A 15,858-nucleotide genomic window follows, 5' to 3' on the forward strand; every position below is an offset into this window, starting at 1 on the left:
CTTAAACCAACACACTTTAATAAGTAAACATAATTTAAATTAATCCTAATGTACTTTTTATTACTGTTCATTATGTAACTGATAATTTCAAAGAATAATGAATTTAGTACGTACCTTAAACCAACACACTTTAATAAGAAAACATAATTTAAATTAACCCTAATGTACTTTATTACCGTTCATTATGTAATTTATTCTTTATTATAAAAAAAAAATTGGTTATTTTTTTGTACTGAACTTTTACTTTCAACTACTCTGTGTTCTGTCAACATTCTGGCTGTACAAATTATGTTAAACAACTATGAGTCATTTGCTGTAAGTGAAAATTCCTAAAGGTCTAATAGGTTGGATAATGCTGTACTGTATGATCTAGTTTTTTTATCATTTCTTACTTAAAATATATTCATTATAAAGTAGATGAAATCACAAAATCAAAAATTTGTGTTGTGTTCTGTCTTCCTCCATATAATTGCAATTTTAACCTGATGTTTGAAAACAAACATCAGGTTTGACCAAGACAATTTACAGAACTGCCAACAAAACATATTGGCCAACATGAAATTTAATATATTTTATTTATCTAAGCTGCATATATACTTGCTTTTGAAATTAAATTTATCTTTTACAAAAAAAATTTTCTACAACATAAGATATATTATGTTAAACAGTTAGTTTGAATTTTTAATTTAAAAAAGGAATATTTTTAAAATCTGTTCAAATGGACGCTGGCAATTTTTGCATAATTTACAGATGTCCCGTTTGATCAGACATTGGTACTAAAAGCATTAATATCAAATATTTATGAATAAAGTAAATGTTTTATCTATAAAATCAAAACATTTATAGTTTGAAAACAAACAGAAAAGTCTGTTACATTTTTAAATTTAGACACTATGAAAAAATTATATTTTATCAAATGGTAAAATAACAGAGTTTTTTTTACAAAAGAAAACATACTTAAACATTATACTTAATAGTAAATGAAAATTAACCAAATTAAAAAATTACTTTACTACATTGGAAATTTAACTGACAGCCACTTAATATATGGGTAATATACAACCTCTTTATACTGGGGAAACATTTCAGTTTCTTGTTCCTTCACAAAGTAAGATCTTTAAAATGAGATTTTACTTGATGGAGTTTATAAATATAACTTTGAGCTACCTCCTCAAAAAGAAAACAATGTATGAAGAATGAATTTTTCATAAATCTGTTTTTTTTTACACAATCTTTCCAATATTTTCTGGGCAAAGTAATAAAAGTAATGGTCATTTTCCTTGTGGCTTTCTTCAATATGAATTTCCAACATCTAAGATATATTGTTTTTTAACAGCTCATTCATATTATTTCCATACTGATTTATTAAATGAAGTTGCATCTTATTTTAATTATTTTTATAATTAAAACTCTAAAAAAACCTTTATAAAGTGCTAAAATTAAAATACTGACATTAACGTGATTTCAGTGGATCCACATTTGTCAAGAGATGTTATTTCAATTAAATATTAAAAATCACAAGAAAAGAAATCCTTTGTCTTATAAATGAATTTTACATAATTATTTTAATTTTTATTAAATATATTTAATTTGATATTTATTTTTATGATTACAATTTTTTATTACTTTTACACCACTTTTCATGTTTCCAATTTGAACTTTTCTTGTTTTGTATGACATGCAAATAATTGGAGTATGTAATTGTATTTCATAAATTTATTTTAGGTAGATTTTTTCATTTTATTTCTATTAACAAAGTTGAAATCAACAGCAGATGCATTATAAAAATGTATTTATTGATAGATTAATTTTTCTTACTTTTTTGTAATTAATTCTAATAAAGATATAGTTTTTTAACTTATAAATTCATGCACACATGCATACATATACAGAGAATTATACGTTTTCTTACTTTAAATGTTAATATTGTTGAGAAACAACACCAAAATGAGAACATAAATTTAAAGATCATAACAGTAATTTCATATTAATCAAGAACCATGACCTTTTATCATTAACTAGCCATTGCCAGTTCCTACTTACTTCCTTCCTGTATCCTGGAAAGTTTATTCATGCACGCTCGTTCTTTCCTGTTTATACTTGCTCTGATTGACAGACACAGTGATATGATGAATAACACTGATTAAAAATTGTTATTATTTTTAATAAAGGAATAAAGGTGAAACATCTTTATCTGTGATACTCATCTCTGTTTTCTTTTTAATTATCCTATTAATGAATTAAACATTACCAATATTTTATAAAGCATTTAATATCTGTCAAGTCATGGATTGTGTTACAAAATATTTATAAACTTTCATCTAACATTACTTTTACTTCAACATGCTGTATAATATTAATTAATTCACTAAAGTTTCTCCTACAGTAGCTTTTTCATATAAAAGTTTAATTTCAAATAGCCAAAAAACAAATGACAGTAATGAGGAGAATGAGAATGGTTTGCTTGGCATTTCTCCTGCCACCACCCCCATTCAGTCGCACTAAAACATAAGACCAAATGTCTGTGCCACAAACGGCTACTGAGCCTTAAAACAGTTTAGCAACTGGTGTCCTAACTAGATCCTAGAGCTAACCTAAAAGCATGAGCGGAATAAGCATGGTATCATACACCATTTGCATGCATGTCCCACTGCCCACTTGTCATATAACCCTAAAATGGGTAGGCGCACCCCATCAACTACTACAACATATATGACTATCAATAATTAAATTTATCTCGTCAAAGACAGCAATTCACTGCCACGCCTAAGCCGCTGAATGCCAACAAGTACCTGTCTACCATTAAAGTGCTTGGAGCCTTAATCTGGCTGGTAGCCAGCCATATCTCTTGGTTAGCTTCCTACAGCAACACGGAAGGAGTCTTTTCCCTTAGGCAAACTACTGATGTCGGTTGAACAAAGCAACCGCATCACGGAACTCCCACACAGTCCAACAATGCGGCTCTCACCACATTGACTTGCCGCTTGTGAGTGGCCAATTTTCCCCTTGACCTCTAACTTCCAGGGTGACCTGAGTTCTGGCTCCCCCAAGAGCTGGGCAGTTGAACATCATGTGTTCGTTCGACTGGACCTCCCTGTAGACGCACAGCTCATCAGCTGCCAGGAGAGTGAGAGCTGAGGACAGTGAGATGTAATAAGTAAAGGGAAGAGTAAAAAAACATAAGGTAGTCTTCTGGTCATGTTAAATGTATGTAACTGAAATTATCATAGTAAGCATAAAATCAAGAGAACAACTGAACTAAAAGTAAGGTGTAAATACTCAAGGAAAATGATAAATTAAAAAACTATGTAAAAAATTCATAAGACTAAACAGATCAATTAAAATGTGTAGGTTATCTAGTCTATACTTATAAAAAATAATTATAAAATTAAACAAACAAATAATGTGTTGGTTGAAACTCTTCTATGAGTTCCAACCCAGTAAGATAAAATATTAGGTCAAGAGAGATAGCAAGGATGCAACTAGAAAACAAACATAATCTAATACACTGAATGTGAATATTGCACACATTGAATAATAAAACAGGTTTAATAGAAAACAAGAGGTCTCACCAAGAATGAAAACATTTTGTAAATTTATTACCAAACACTACATAAGGATGACGACAATAAATACGCTTTTTAATAATTTAAAATTGGGGTTTAATTATTTTCACATTTAATATAATTTTCTACAACATAAATTACACAAACTAACAACATCACACATTTATAAAAAACAGGTCTTCCTAATATAATCCTGCCACTCTGGTAATTTGATACAATGGCTTAAGTTAAATTTAAGTTTCACGTGGCTAAAATTAATACTTTGGTACAGTTCTGTATGTTAATTAGCATACTTCCATAAATTATGACATCGAACAGGATATCTGATACAAAAAATTAATAATATGACCATACCAAATAAGTAGTTGGTGTTACATAAAAATTCCAGGAAGGGAAATGTATACACTCCAAATAATGAATGCTGGAGAAACTCTTAATAGCAGCAGGTGCTAAGAAATATTCACATACAATTAGAGAACACAAATTCTGAAAAACTGATAGGTTACATACAGAACCAGAATCTATATTAGGATAGCACATCCATTCCATGTAGAGGCATGTGCCATTCAACCATTTAATATGACAAACCCCACTTGAATTTAGCATCGAGTTAAAGATGAACTTCAGTAGTAAAACCTAGCAAAAAAGTGATACAAATATTAACAGTGAGGTAAAGAAAATTTACATCAATAGAGTCAATGTCAACAAGACCTTCCTAAAATGTTAAACTTCATTTCCCAATAACTAACAACAACCCATTACACTTAAAATATCTTGTGAAAAAAGTCCTAAAATCTAGAAAGATTTAAGTATTAAGGAAAAATATAAATTTGTAAAGAAAATAAATAAATAAGAAAACAATACTTTTTACGAACAACTAAGACAATATGATTACTCAAATTAAGTCTGAAAACATTTCTTGTTTTCATAAATCATAAATCGTATTCATTTAAAAATGCAAATTATCAATTATAAACTCTTTTTAAGTAGTACAGCAGAAAAAGGGCACCTACCAAAAGAAACAGTTGCCAATAAAGAAAAAAATATATAGTAATACAACAATTAATTATGCATACTCAGCAATTTCAACTGGTTCCTTAGATAGCTACTGGCCATTTTATTAGCAGACTGTTGTTTTTCCATTACAATGAAATTATGATGACTATGAAAATAAAACCTTTCATTAAATGTTAAGTAAAGTCTGCAATTTGATTACAAAATGCAAAAGTAAATAATGGTGTAAGTCATTATATGGAATTTACATTCACTTGTACATTGTGAATCTACATTAATAAGGTGTGGAAAGCAGTAAAATCATTAGTATAACAAACGCCAAACAAATTTTCATGATTAAGAGATAACTGGGAGGTTTAGCATTCAAGTAGACAAATTTGATGACCAAGTGAAACAGCAATTTAAGAAACAGATCAATGTTCTTCCCACCCCATTTTCAGACATCTTATTGAGCACAGTATATAGAACTGACACTGAAGGGTTAAATAACTGTAACATTAGGCTAAGACAGTAAGACATTTATGTGGGTATTTATTTTTTGTGTCGAATGAGCAAGATGAGGGAGACATTTTTTTCTAGATCATGACTACTAGTGGAAAATTGATTTCTTATGTCAATATTTGATTTAAAACAGCAATCCACACAAATATGTATGACATTTCTAATAATTAGAAAACAGAAAATATTACTTTTAATTATTAAAAAACAAAAGTTTCAAGCAAAACAATTTGATCCAGCAGGAACAACAATCAACGTACATATTCAAAACTAATGATGTGGGTTACTGACAGCAGAACTGTTTTCATTTGCAGACAAATGCAACTGTACACTTCTCAACATACTGTAAAGAAGAACCATATCAATGAAAACATTTTATCGACGTCCTTATTGCCCGATCTACACTTTCTTTTAACTCAAGGAACTGGTTTGAGTAAAGAATGGCAATGTCTGACTGGCTGATGTCTTAGGCAGCAGATTTGTATGGACAGAATATAAAAAAAGTCTATTCATGACATAAAAATTGCTTCAAAACTAAATGTTAATACATAATTTAAATTTATAAATACTAAACCAAAAATACATTGTTTTCAGTGTTTTAAAAACAAATAATATATAGGCTGTTAAAAAAAATAAACTTTTTACTATTTTTTTATAACTGATAAAAATTTACGGTTCACCAATTTTTTTTAAATTTACAAATGCTTTCAAATAAATTAATAATCAGGTGACGTTAAAAAAATACTAGACACTAGAATGATTTGATTGATTTTCATTAATGGTAATCTTATACAAGTTAAAAAATTCTCAGATAAAGCTGTGCAAACATTCTTCTCAGTACTATACATTAATTCATTACTTGTAATTCACAAGACTACACTACAATCTACAAAATAATTTATAAAAAAAAAAAAATTGTGATAAAATTAAGAGACCCATGATATTTTAATATTAAAAAGGAGAGAAAAATGTTAAGCCACTAACCTGTTGCAGATCAATAGGTGCAGTTTTGCTAATAGGGCTGGCACCAGTTATTGTTGCACGCCTTTGTACAGGTATCCTTGGTTTTGGAAGATACATTCTAACACTGGTTGGAGAAGAATTTGTTCCCAAAACACCTTCACCCTCCTCTTCAGAACTAGATGATGGCAGGTGAGTTACACCAACATCACTAACTGTTGATTCTACACTGCTTCCAACTATCAATCTGCATCAAAAAAAATCATAATTATTAATAAAAGTAAAAATTTTATTAAAAAAAGATAATTGATTTTTAATGAGTTTTCAAAGGACAAAATAATTTTTTTCAGAATTAACCAACAAAACCTACTATTAGCACTTTATTGAGCATATAAATATTGTTTGTATTTAATGCAATATATTAGTGATCTTGAAAAATAATATATTAGAAATCAGATGAATTTACATATAACTTTTAATTAAATTTAATTTTCATAAAAATTATTACTAACAAAGATTTAAAAAAATGGTTCAATTATTTGAATACCTCTTGTAAAAGTGTGATACAAGGTTAGGTATCAGTCATGAATATTTTATAAAATACATTATTCATAAGTTACATAAAAACAAGGTTATATTTTTAGTAACAGAACAAAATAAATTTTATAAAAAAAGATGATAAGCTTTAATTACTACACAAGGAGTAAAATTATAAACTAAACATATAATACAGTTATTACATGCACTTAGAAATAGACACTGCTAATGAAATGTTTATTAATTTTAAAATAAATATTAAACAATTAAATCCTAGCGTGTAGAAAATGAGTAGAAAGGAAACTAATAGAAAGCACAACAGACAAGACAAACTTAAAGTAATGTTTTGAAATCTGTATAAGTGTAATATTCTAGACTTGTAATAATTTACACTTCCACAGAGCATATTCTGAAGACTTAAGAACTGTTTCCTTCATTATTATTTATTCACTTATAGCAATATTTAAGCCATTTGCTGATGAATTTTTCCAGAGCAACTTGAGCTTTGTCTTAAATTTTTCATTGTAAATTTTAAGGAAGATGATCCCTCCATTAAAATGACGGGACTGAACATCAGGTAGAGCGACACTAATTCTGTACATAATTTGATATCGTTAACTTCTGCTTATATTAAAAGTTAAATGATCTCAGAATTAATTTTTATTAATTTACTAATATTATTTATTATAAATAATTTTTATTACATTTAGTGGAGAAAATAAAAACAGGCAAAAAACTGTCAGCATGCCTTACAGTCTGCAAGCGTATTGCCAGGTTAATTGTCTGCAATAACTCAATTGTTTGTCAATGGATTTTTACAAATGAGATGTCATTTTGTTCAAATTAAAATGCTTAATAAATTTTGTGAAAGTAAAATTTGATCAAGCAAATAATAACAAAGATATTGAAGATTAAAAAATTAATATGACCACCATTTTGAAATTTTTGAAGGTGACATTTTCAAATCATTTTATTTTGTAGAACAAGACACTAATTTTAGATTTGCCAAATTTAATTAAATCAGGTTTACTCCTTCCTGAGAAATAATTTTTTTGTTGAAAATCACAAAATGGCATCCAGAAGGGAAACAAAACAAAATAGGACTTATGTCAATATGAAGTTTTTTGTTCATTTTCGTGTCCTGAATCAGTTCCTAAAGTTCGGCTAATATGTCCCAGAACACCCAGTATGTACTACAATTTATATTACAAATATTGATTTAAAAATAACACTACATTTGAATAAATATAACATCATAAAACAGAAATATAATTTTATCTGCATTAATTCCACCATCTTCAATATTATGAAGTTCTTAAGGGAAGAGAAAACACTGTCAAGGGAAGAAACACTTCATATACCAAATAGTCATCAAAATAATATTAAGATTTTTTAAATCTGTGACAGCAATAACAAATTTATACAATTGGAAAAACTTTAATTTTTTAAAAACCAAAACAAATGAATGAAACCACAAGTAGCATTTGAGAATGATACCTATAAATTGGCAACACTATTTAAAGAAAATAATCAACCACAATTACTCTAAGCAACATGACAGTCAAAGCAAACCTTCTTACAAACCAATATATTCATAAATTCTACAATTTTAATAAAGTACTTTATTTTTTGTTAATATCATTATTAAATTCAATAGTAAAAAAGATTTAATGATTTAATATATGGTAGTAGAAAATAAAATAACACATACTTTGGTAATGGCATTTCAAAATCCGGTATTGTTAAAAGCTCAGGTCTTGGTGAGGGTAAATTTTCATGCCAACGCGTATAAGAACGTTGAGTTTTCTTCTTGCTAGGTAATCTGTAAGGTTTCATGTATATTTGTCCATACACTTTAGTGTGCCTGGGACGTTTCTTTATAGTCAACAATACTTCAGTAGGTGATTCTTCAAATAACGCCATTACTTGTTTCACCTGCCATCCGACCTAATAAAAAAAAATTAATAATGAAGATAATAAATAACAAAAGGAAAAACTTGGATAAAAATTAAAAACTGAACAAGAAATAATAATGGACATTAATCATCAATTTAGTAAATTACAAGATATCCTATTGCACTTCTGAACTCAATACAAGCGTCTGAAAAGTTTTACTTAAGTATTATTAACACACATTCTCAGGAAGTTGAAATGATGATATTTTGTTTAAAATAGAAGCACTAAATGAAGCAGAAAAATAACAAAATTTTCAACCACATTAAACCCCTTTTTAATATTAAAAAAAAATTGCACATACAATATTAACTCTTCAAACTAAAGAAAATGAAAAATGAAACGGTAATAATAATAACAAATCCCTTTAAAGAATAAAAATAAATTTGGCTTTTTATAGAAGTATCATAAAATTGACACCCCCATAAATCATATCACCATTTGGAGATTGATTTTAAAAAAATTATTCAACAATGAAATGGCTCAGGGAGTCTAGCCCTACAAAATAAAATTAATGAAGTGAGGATTAAATTCCAATAGTAGTGAACTTCTCTTAGTTCATTTAGTTCAGTGAACCTCTTTCTATCTCCTTAATTGGTGTCCACCTGTTTAGCTCGACACAGTTTCTCTTCAGACAGATAACTAAAAAATTGTCTGAATTTAGTAGATAATGACTGCAGCAAAGTGTGCCGCTGTACCAGTTAAAGTGAACAAGAAAATAGCATTCAGTAAAACTTACTACTGTCTGGTAGTTAATTTGCACTATCTCATCTCCTGGTTCTATTTTTCCACACTGATGGGCTGCACTGTTACACTTTAATTCTCCAATTTCATGAATTCCATGGAAACTTGGTACAATATAGAAACCCTAAAAAAAATAAAAGATAAGATACAATCATAGCAAATAAGGACATAACATGAGTAGTAATGTTATATCATGAAGCAAGCATCTTGAAATCAAAGGAAAGTTGTGACAAGAAAATTCAGTACTATAAGTAACAAAAAAATTTACTTAAACAAAAGCATAAATTTAGAATAACCAGAAAAGACATAGACATGTTTAAAATATTCTAAACACTGCTACATAAAGTTTACAGAATTAACTATTATGGTTAATCTAGATAAACATCTGAAACTAGTCTAACACAGAATATAAAATTAATAACATAAAAAACAAAATCAGAATCTGTCTAAAATTGTGTTTTGTAACATTTTAGTAATGCAGTTAACTTAAAAAATCAAATTTATTGTGTAAAGGTATTGAAATAATTTTTTTTAGTTTATTAAAAGCAAATTACTTTATGAATGTATGAAAAAGAGTTATGAGTTGTCAGAAGGTCTTTTCAGTTATTATTTGGCTTCTTTAAATTTATCGCAGTCAACATTGTTGTTAACTGCATTCAAGTAGTTAGGAACTCTCTTTAACCCTTCGGTGCCGGAGGATTTAAATGTCCTGATCACAGTCCACAGACAGAGGAGATTTAAAAAAACCAGTACAAAATGCACATCTTTGTTAAAACTTCTATAATACAGCCAAAAAAGTGGGATTTTTAAGAAATTTTCATTATGCACAGAAAAGTACATAAATTATTTATTAATATCATTTTATATCTATTATTCTATTCGTTTTTTTTTCTATTATCCTATGAAAACTAATTATATAATGCAAGAACAATTCTACATCTCCCCCCCCACAATCTGTTATTATTCTATTCAATTCTACAAAATGAAAAAATAATTGCAGCCTTACGCTGTCATTAGTGTCATGTAGAAAAGATAATATAGTAGGTACTTTTCACTATGTTTAAATTACATACACATCTAATTAAAGATTAAAAAGCTTCAAATAGATTTATTTCAGGCAAGCTTTGTTAGTGTCATGCAGATTTTAAAAGAAAATATGTGCATCCTGTAAAAAGTCTGCCTCTTGCATTCATAAATTGTTCGGTGAACCCATTTCCGTATGACATACTGAGGTTGGCGTCAACAGGTTAGTATGCATTCAAATAGTATATTTGACATGCATTATCTGCTCATTGTTACATCTCTATGTGCATTGCTTTTTTGTTAAATTTGGTGTTATAATTAATGTTTTAAGAAATCTAGAAGAAAATGTGCAGAATTTAAAATGTGTTGATATTATAATTTTATGAAGGATGATTAAACTTTCATATTCTGAATAACATCTTTATATACACCTTGCTTCTGTGAGGTGATTTGTAAAGGTTGGTTCTGTTGTGTACTACTATTCATAAATGTTTTTTTGTTAATTGTGAAGTTTAACAAAAATATTTTGTTTTTTTTTTGAGGGGTGAATGCGAGTTTGGTAAGTATAATGTAGCAATTAGGGCAATCGCTGCTAATTAGTTAGTATATTGCTGGATTGTTCTAATTTTTGTATATTTTGAAAGTCATATAAACGTTTATTGTTACTTCTCTTGTTTAAAATAATATATAATCATTATCTTCAAAGACACAATTGGCAATTTTGTAAAACGTTTGATTGAAATACACTATCATTATACGTTTTATATTAATGTTATCTAATAGGTCTACATGTTATCTATGAAAATCAAAATTATTCAAAAATCTATTAATTATACTTAAAAATAATTTTTTAGAACTTCTTCCTAACTTAATAAAAAATTAAACTCGTATGAAAAAAATAATTGACAATTACTTCTTACATATTGACAATAACTCTTCTATTACATCTATTACCTTGCAATATCTAAATTCTTCTGCACTAAGATTTTATCAGTTTCTTTCACCTTTCCACTTTATTTCCCCCTTCCAATTAAAAACATTATCTCTTAATACTTCTTTCCTTATCCTTACATACCACAACACGATTCAATATTGTGATTCCTAACCTCTACATTTCTTATCCACAAACAGTTTAGCTTTATTTTTCATCTCTCCTCAGTTTTGCATTTCTTTAACTCCTTGAGCTCAAAAGAGATTAAACTCATTCATCATCAATCACAAACAGTAAATAGGGCAGGTAACAAATTAACAAAAACCTGTTCTTTATTAAAACATTACTTTTTCACAATCCAATCTACACCAAACACTACCAACATGTATGACTGAATATAATGATACTTAGCTTCTGTCTTGCATAACCGTAAAGCGAGTTAGATATTATTTCAACAGTAATCTACAATAATAAGCATGTTAATATACATTAGTTACTAGTTGACCAAGTCAGTCAAAATTTAATGACCAAAGTAAATTATGTTTACACATGTATTTAAAATGGATTTAAAATAACAATATTTTTACTTAAATTTGAACCTATGACCTATAGCATCAAAAAATAGCTAATAGGCAAATATAACTGCTTTAAGGATTACAAGAAAAATAATTAATGATATAAAGTTTAATGAATATACTCTATGATGAAATTTAAAAGTATGACTGATTAAAATTATTAATGAGTAAAATAAAATACTTGGTTGATGAAGTAGCTTAATGCTAATGATAATTATATTTTAATAACTGATGATGAACCTACAGGATTTAAAGAGGCCTTATTAGACTGAAGATAAGATCAATCTTGCTTTATATGTGTTTATCTGGTGGTTTATAAACACAAATTATAATTCAACATACAGGACATTTAAAAAAATTAAAATATACATACAAATACATAAAATTAGACTTACAATGAGCACATTAACTGGATACCTCAGCATCCTCTAGTCATCATTTAAAATTGTTTTTAAAAATCTGTCCTATGAAAAGCTATTTCAAAATTTTATATAATTCAATTTTCTTCTTTGAAATTTTTTTTCAATTTCCAGCCTTACTAAGAAACACATATAAAAATCTTCAAAAAATAAGCTACTTACACTAACAAGACAAATAATTCTTACCAGGTCATCAGAAGATCTCTTTTTAAGAGTAGCTAGGTCCAAAGATGCTGGCTGCAATAACAAAGGATCTTTTGTATCCTGTATTATAGAATCTGCAAGCGCAGCCAACTTGCCAGAAACTGTTTTTAATCTCTTCAACAGGATGTTCTGCAAATCGGTCTCTCTGCCCACTGGTTGCCATTTCCAAACTCAGTGATAATAACTCAGGCTTTAACATACTGTATTCTAGATGTCCACTAAATGGAGGCCTGGTGAAAATAAATCAGGTTATAGAACTTTTCACAAAAAAACAACAACATGACTACGCTATCCTTTCAGGCTACTTTCATTTTTCATCAGTCATCTGATTTGATGATAATCCTCTCTATTCTTTCCTATTCTAATCATTGATGGGGTGTAAATCGATAGGGTTGTTAATGATATAATGAAGAAAATTATTTTTTAGAGAAAAAGCACATTCCACTTTAATGACTATATCAGTAAGCAAAATTGTAACAATTGGAGCATAGAAAATTTAATCACTTAAGGGAAACCTATGCATATCTGAGTGACTGTTTTGTGCAGATTTCATAAGGTGGAATGACTGGCAGTTCTTTTTTTTTTTAAATGAGGCCAGAAATATAGTTACTCTCAATTCAGAATGTTATCATAATAAAATGATGTTGGAGTATTTTGAATGACATGTGGTTCCAAAAGGATGGCATCACCTGCCATTTGGTGAGTGAAACAATCCACAGCAGAAATTTAATGGTTAAGTCAACTCACGCAATAGTAAAATGAATCGGCTACTAAAATTGTGCAACCTCACACATACCATGTGAATTTTTCCTCTGTGGATTCAAGTCCAAAGTTTACACTAAAAAAATAAGCACAATTCTTATGTAGGCATAAATTTAAATAGTTATTAATGGCTTTGAGCCACAGTTATTTGAAAACGTGATCCAAACATTTTCAAAAGATGTATTAGTGTCAAATGTTTTGTAGGACATTTGTCAAATATCCTATTCCATATTCAATGGCAATGTTTATATTTTCAACTTATGAGATAATAAATATAGTTTTATATGTATTTCAATTATTGGTTTACCATTCTTATTTTTTGATAACATTCATAACATAAATAACAATATAATTAAAAATGCATGTAAAGAAATATGACAAATGCTACAAAATATGACAAAAAGTCCATTTGCAGCTGGTGGAAAATGAAAAAAAATACTATATTTTACAATAAATAATACAAGAATGTGTAGTAAGTACACAAATATATAAGTATGAAGTACAAAAAGATTGTCTTGAAACAACTTATTCAGAACTTAAAAAGAAAACCTAACAAAAATACTAGTCTGTATGCATATTCTAAAGAATACAAATTGGCTACTTTGGGACTCAAAATTGCTTACGTTACAACCCAGTTACTTTTATAACTGCCAACTTCCTTGAGTATGATTAACTTTCATCCAGCAGGCTTTGGTTTTGAATCCCAGTTAGCCTGTGTACTTTTCACAATTACAAAAATTTACCTCATACCTTTACCTAAAAATAGAGAAAATTACAATTAGATGTACATGTTAAAAAACAAACTTATTTTTAATTTATTATCATCACCACTATATAAATTACAGATACAAAACATAATTTCTTAATGGATAAAAATGTTATTAAAATATAAAGTAAAAAAGCTGACCTACCTGTCTAGCCAGCAGACTAGAGGTTTAACAGCTGTCACAATATTTGCAACATCTGCCAATGTTTGGGTCGATACAAGGTGTGAATTACAGTGATTATGCTTAAGTTCATTGTGCAAACTGTGGGCCAGGCAAGATACACGTAATGCCAATAATTGTAACGTCTCTCTATCCAGTTCATAATGCTAAAAATAAACAAAATTATTACTTAAAAAAAAGCTTACAATTTAAACAAATAATTATGTACAGAATATTAAAAAATAGTAGTGAATCAGAAACTTATAAATACCACAATGACAAATAATAATTATGTATATAACAAATCATCAATTTATTAATGTAAAAATATAAAAATTATAATAAGAATAACAAGACTCTAAACAAAGAAACATTTACCTAGTGTACTCATCTTCAGTAAACATTTAAAATATTATTACTGAATGTAAAACGACTGCATTAAAGTGAAATATGAACAGTGGCTGAAATATAATGCACAGCCGCTTAAAACAAGCAAACGAAAAAAAAAAGATGGACCAGCAACAATCATGGCATAAAATACAATTTATTTCCTCCAAAAAGTTACTTTTATTTTTTCATATAGTTACCATTTACAACTATACAATTCCTCCAACAGTAAATAAATTTTCTCATTCAGTCAATGAAGAACGCTGGTGGTCTTTCCTTGATCCATGACCACACTGCATCCTTTAGTTAATAGTGAAATGAATATCCTTAATATCAGTTTTTAATTGTGGAAAGAAATTAAAAAATCATATTAACATGGAAGGTGAAGAATAGGTTTAAATTTCAAGTCCTCAAGAACATCAGAAGTTTGCATGCTTCAATTAATGTCTTGAGTATATAATGTCAACGACAAATTTTTGAAAAATCAGCAAAGAAACCATGTAAAATTAGAAAAACTGTTAACTGCACATGTATTATGATAAATAATTGGCATTAAGATTACATTTGTTTTCAATTGATTGATACAGTTTCGCACATTCACTGCTGATGACGTACAGTAGCATCATTGAGGGAATTGCTCCGTGTATGTGAAGCCACTTATGTGTTAAGAGTAAGGCATTCTTCTATTCAATTTTTTTCAGCAACTGCTAAAGGTTTTGCTATTGTATATTACCATGGAGAAAGAATTCTTTGGTTTGGCTGTGCATTTCGTTGTTATTCTTTTGTTGTGTTATACTTGTACAGCTTTGCTCAACATTGATAGGTTTTTCAACATCTTGGAGATTGTTTAACAGAAAATCAGGTTAATACGATTTTTTTTAACTTCTAATCATCATATTATTATTCTTTTATTCTAAAAATGCTGAATATCAACTTATTAGTAACAAACAATGTTTAGAAAATACTTTTTATTTTTTTTTAAATTCTTTGAAAATGAACGAAGCTATACTTTTTTAATAATGGAACTATATTATAATAAAGTAAAAAAAATCCTAGTTTACTTCTAAACATATTCATCATAGCTAATTTTCTTGTTACCACTAGATCACCAGACTGATCTAGTGGTAAACTCATCACAAATCACTTATTTAACAGCTGATTTTTAAATTAATTGTTCTGAGGTTCAAATCCTACTAAAGGTTAGTCACTTTTATATGGATTTTAATACTAGACAGTAAATACCGGTGTTCTTTGGTGATTAGGGTTCAATTTACCACACATCTCAGGAATGGTCGACCTGAGTCTGTACAAGATTATACCTTATTTACATGCCATATATATCATCCTCATCACACTGGG

General features: G+C 28.3%; 1 protein-coding gene across 1 annotated transcript in view; it reads right to left on the reverse strand.

Moving 5' to 3' along the window:
• The window catches only part of cnk (connector enhancer of ksr), a 90,669-nt gene that overhangs the window by 65,738 nt on the left and 9,073 nt on the right, over positions 1–15,858 (reverse strand). Inside the window, 6 exon segments of the mRNA XM_075377798.1 lie at positions 6,063–6,285; positions 8,287–8,522; positions 9,268–9,396; positions 12,407–12,523; positions 12,525–12,654; positions 14,098–14,279. Coding sequence (XP_075233913.1) covers positions 6,063–6,285; positions 8,287–8,522; positions 9,268–9,396; positions 12,407–12,523; positions 12,525–12,654; positions 14,098–14,279 — 1,017 coding nt within the window.

This window comes from Lycorma delicatula, chromosome 10 (assembly GCF_047948215.1).
Source record: "Lycorma delicatula isolate Av1 chromosome 10, ASM4794821v1, whole genome shotgun sequence".
Classification (NCBI taxonomy): Eukaryota; Metazoa; Arthropoda; class Insecta; order Hemiptera; family Fulgoridae; genus Lycorma; species Lycorma delicatula.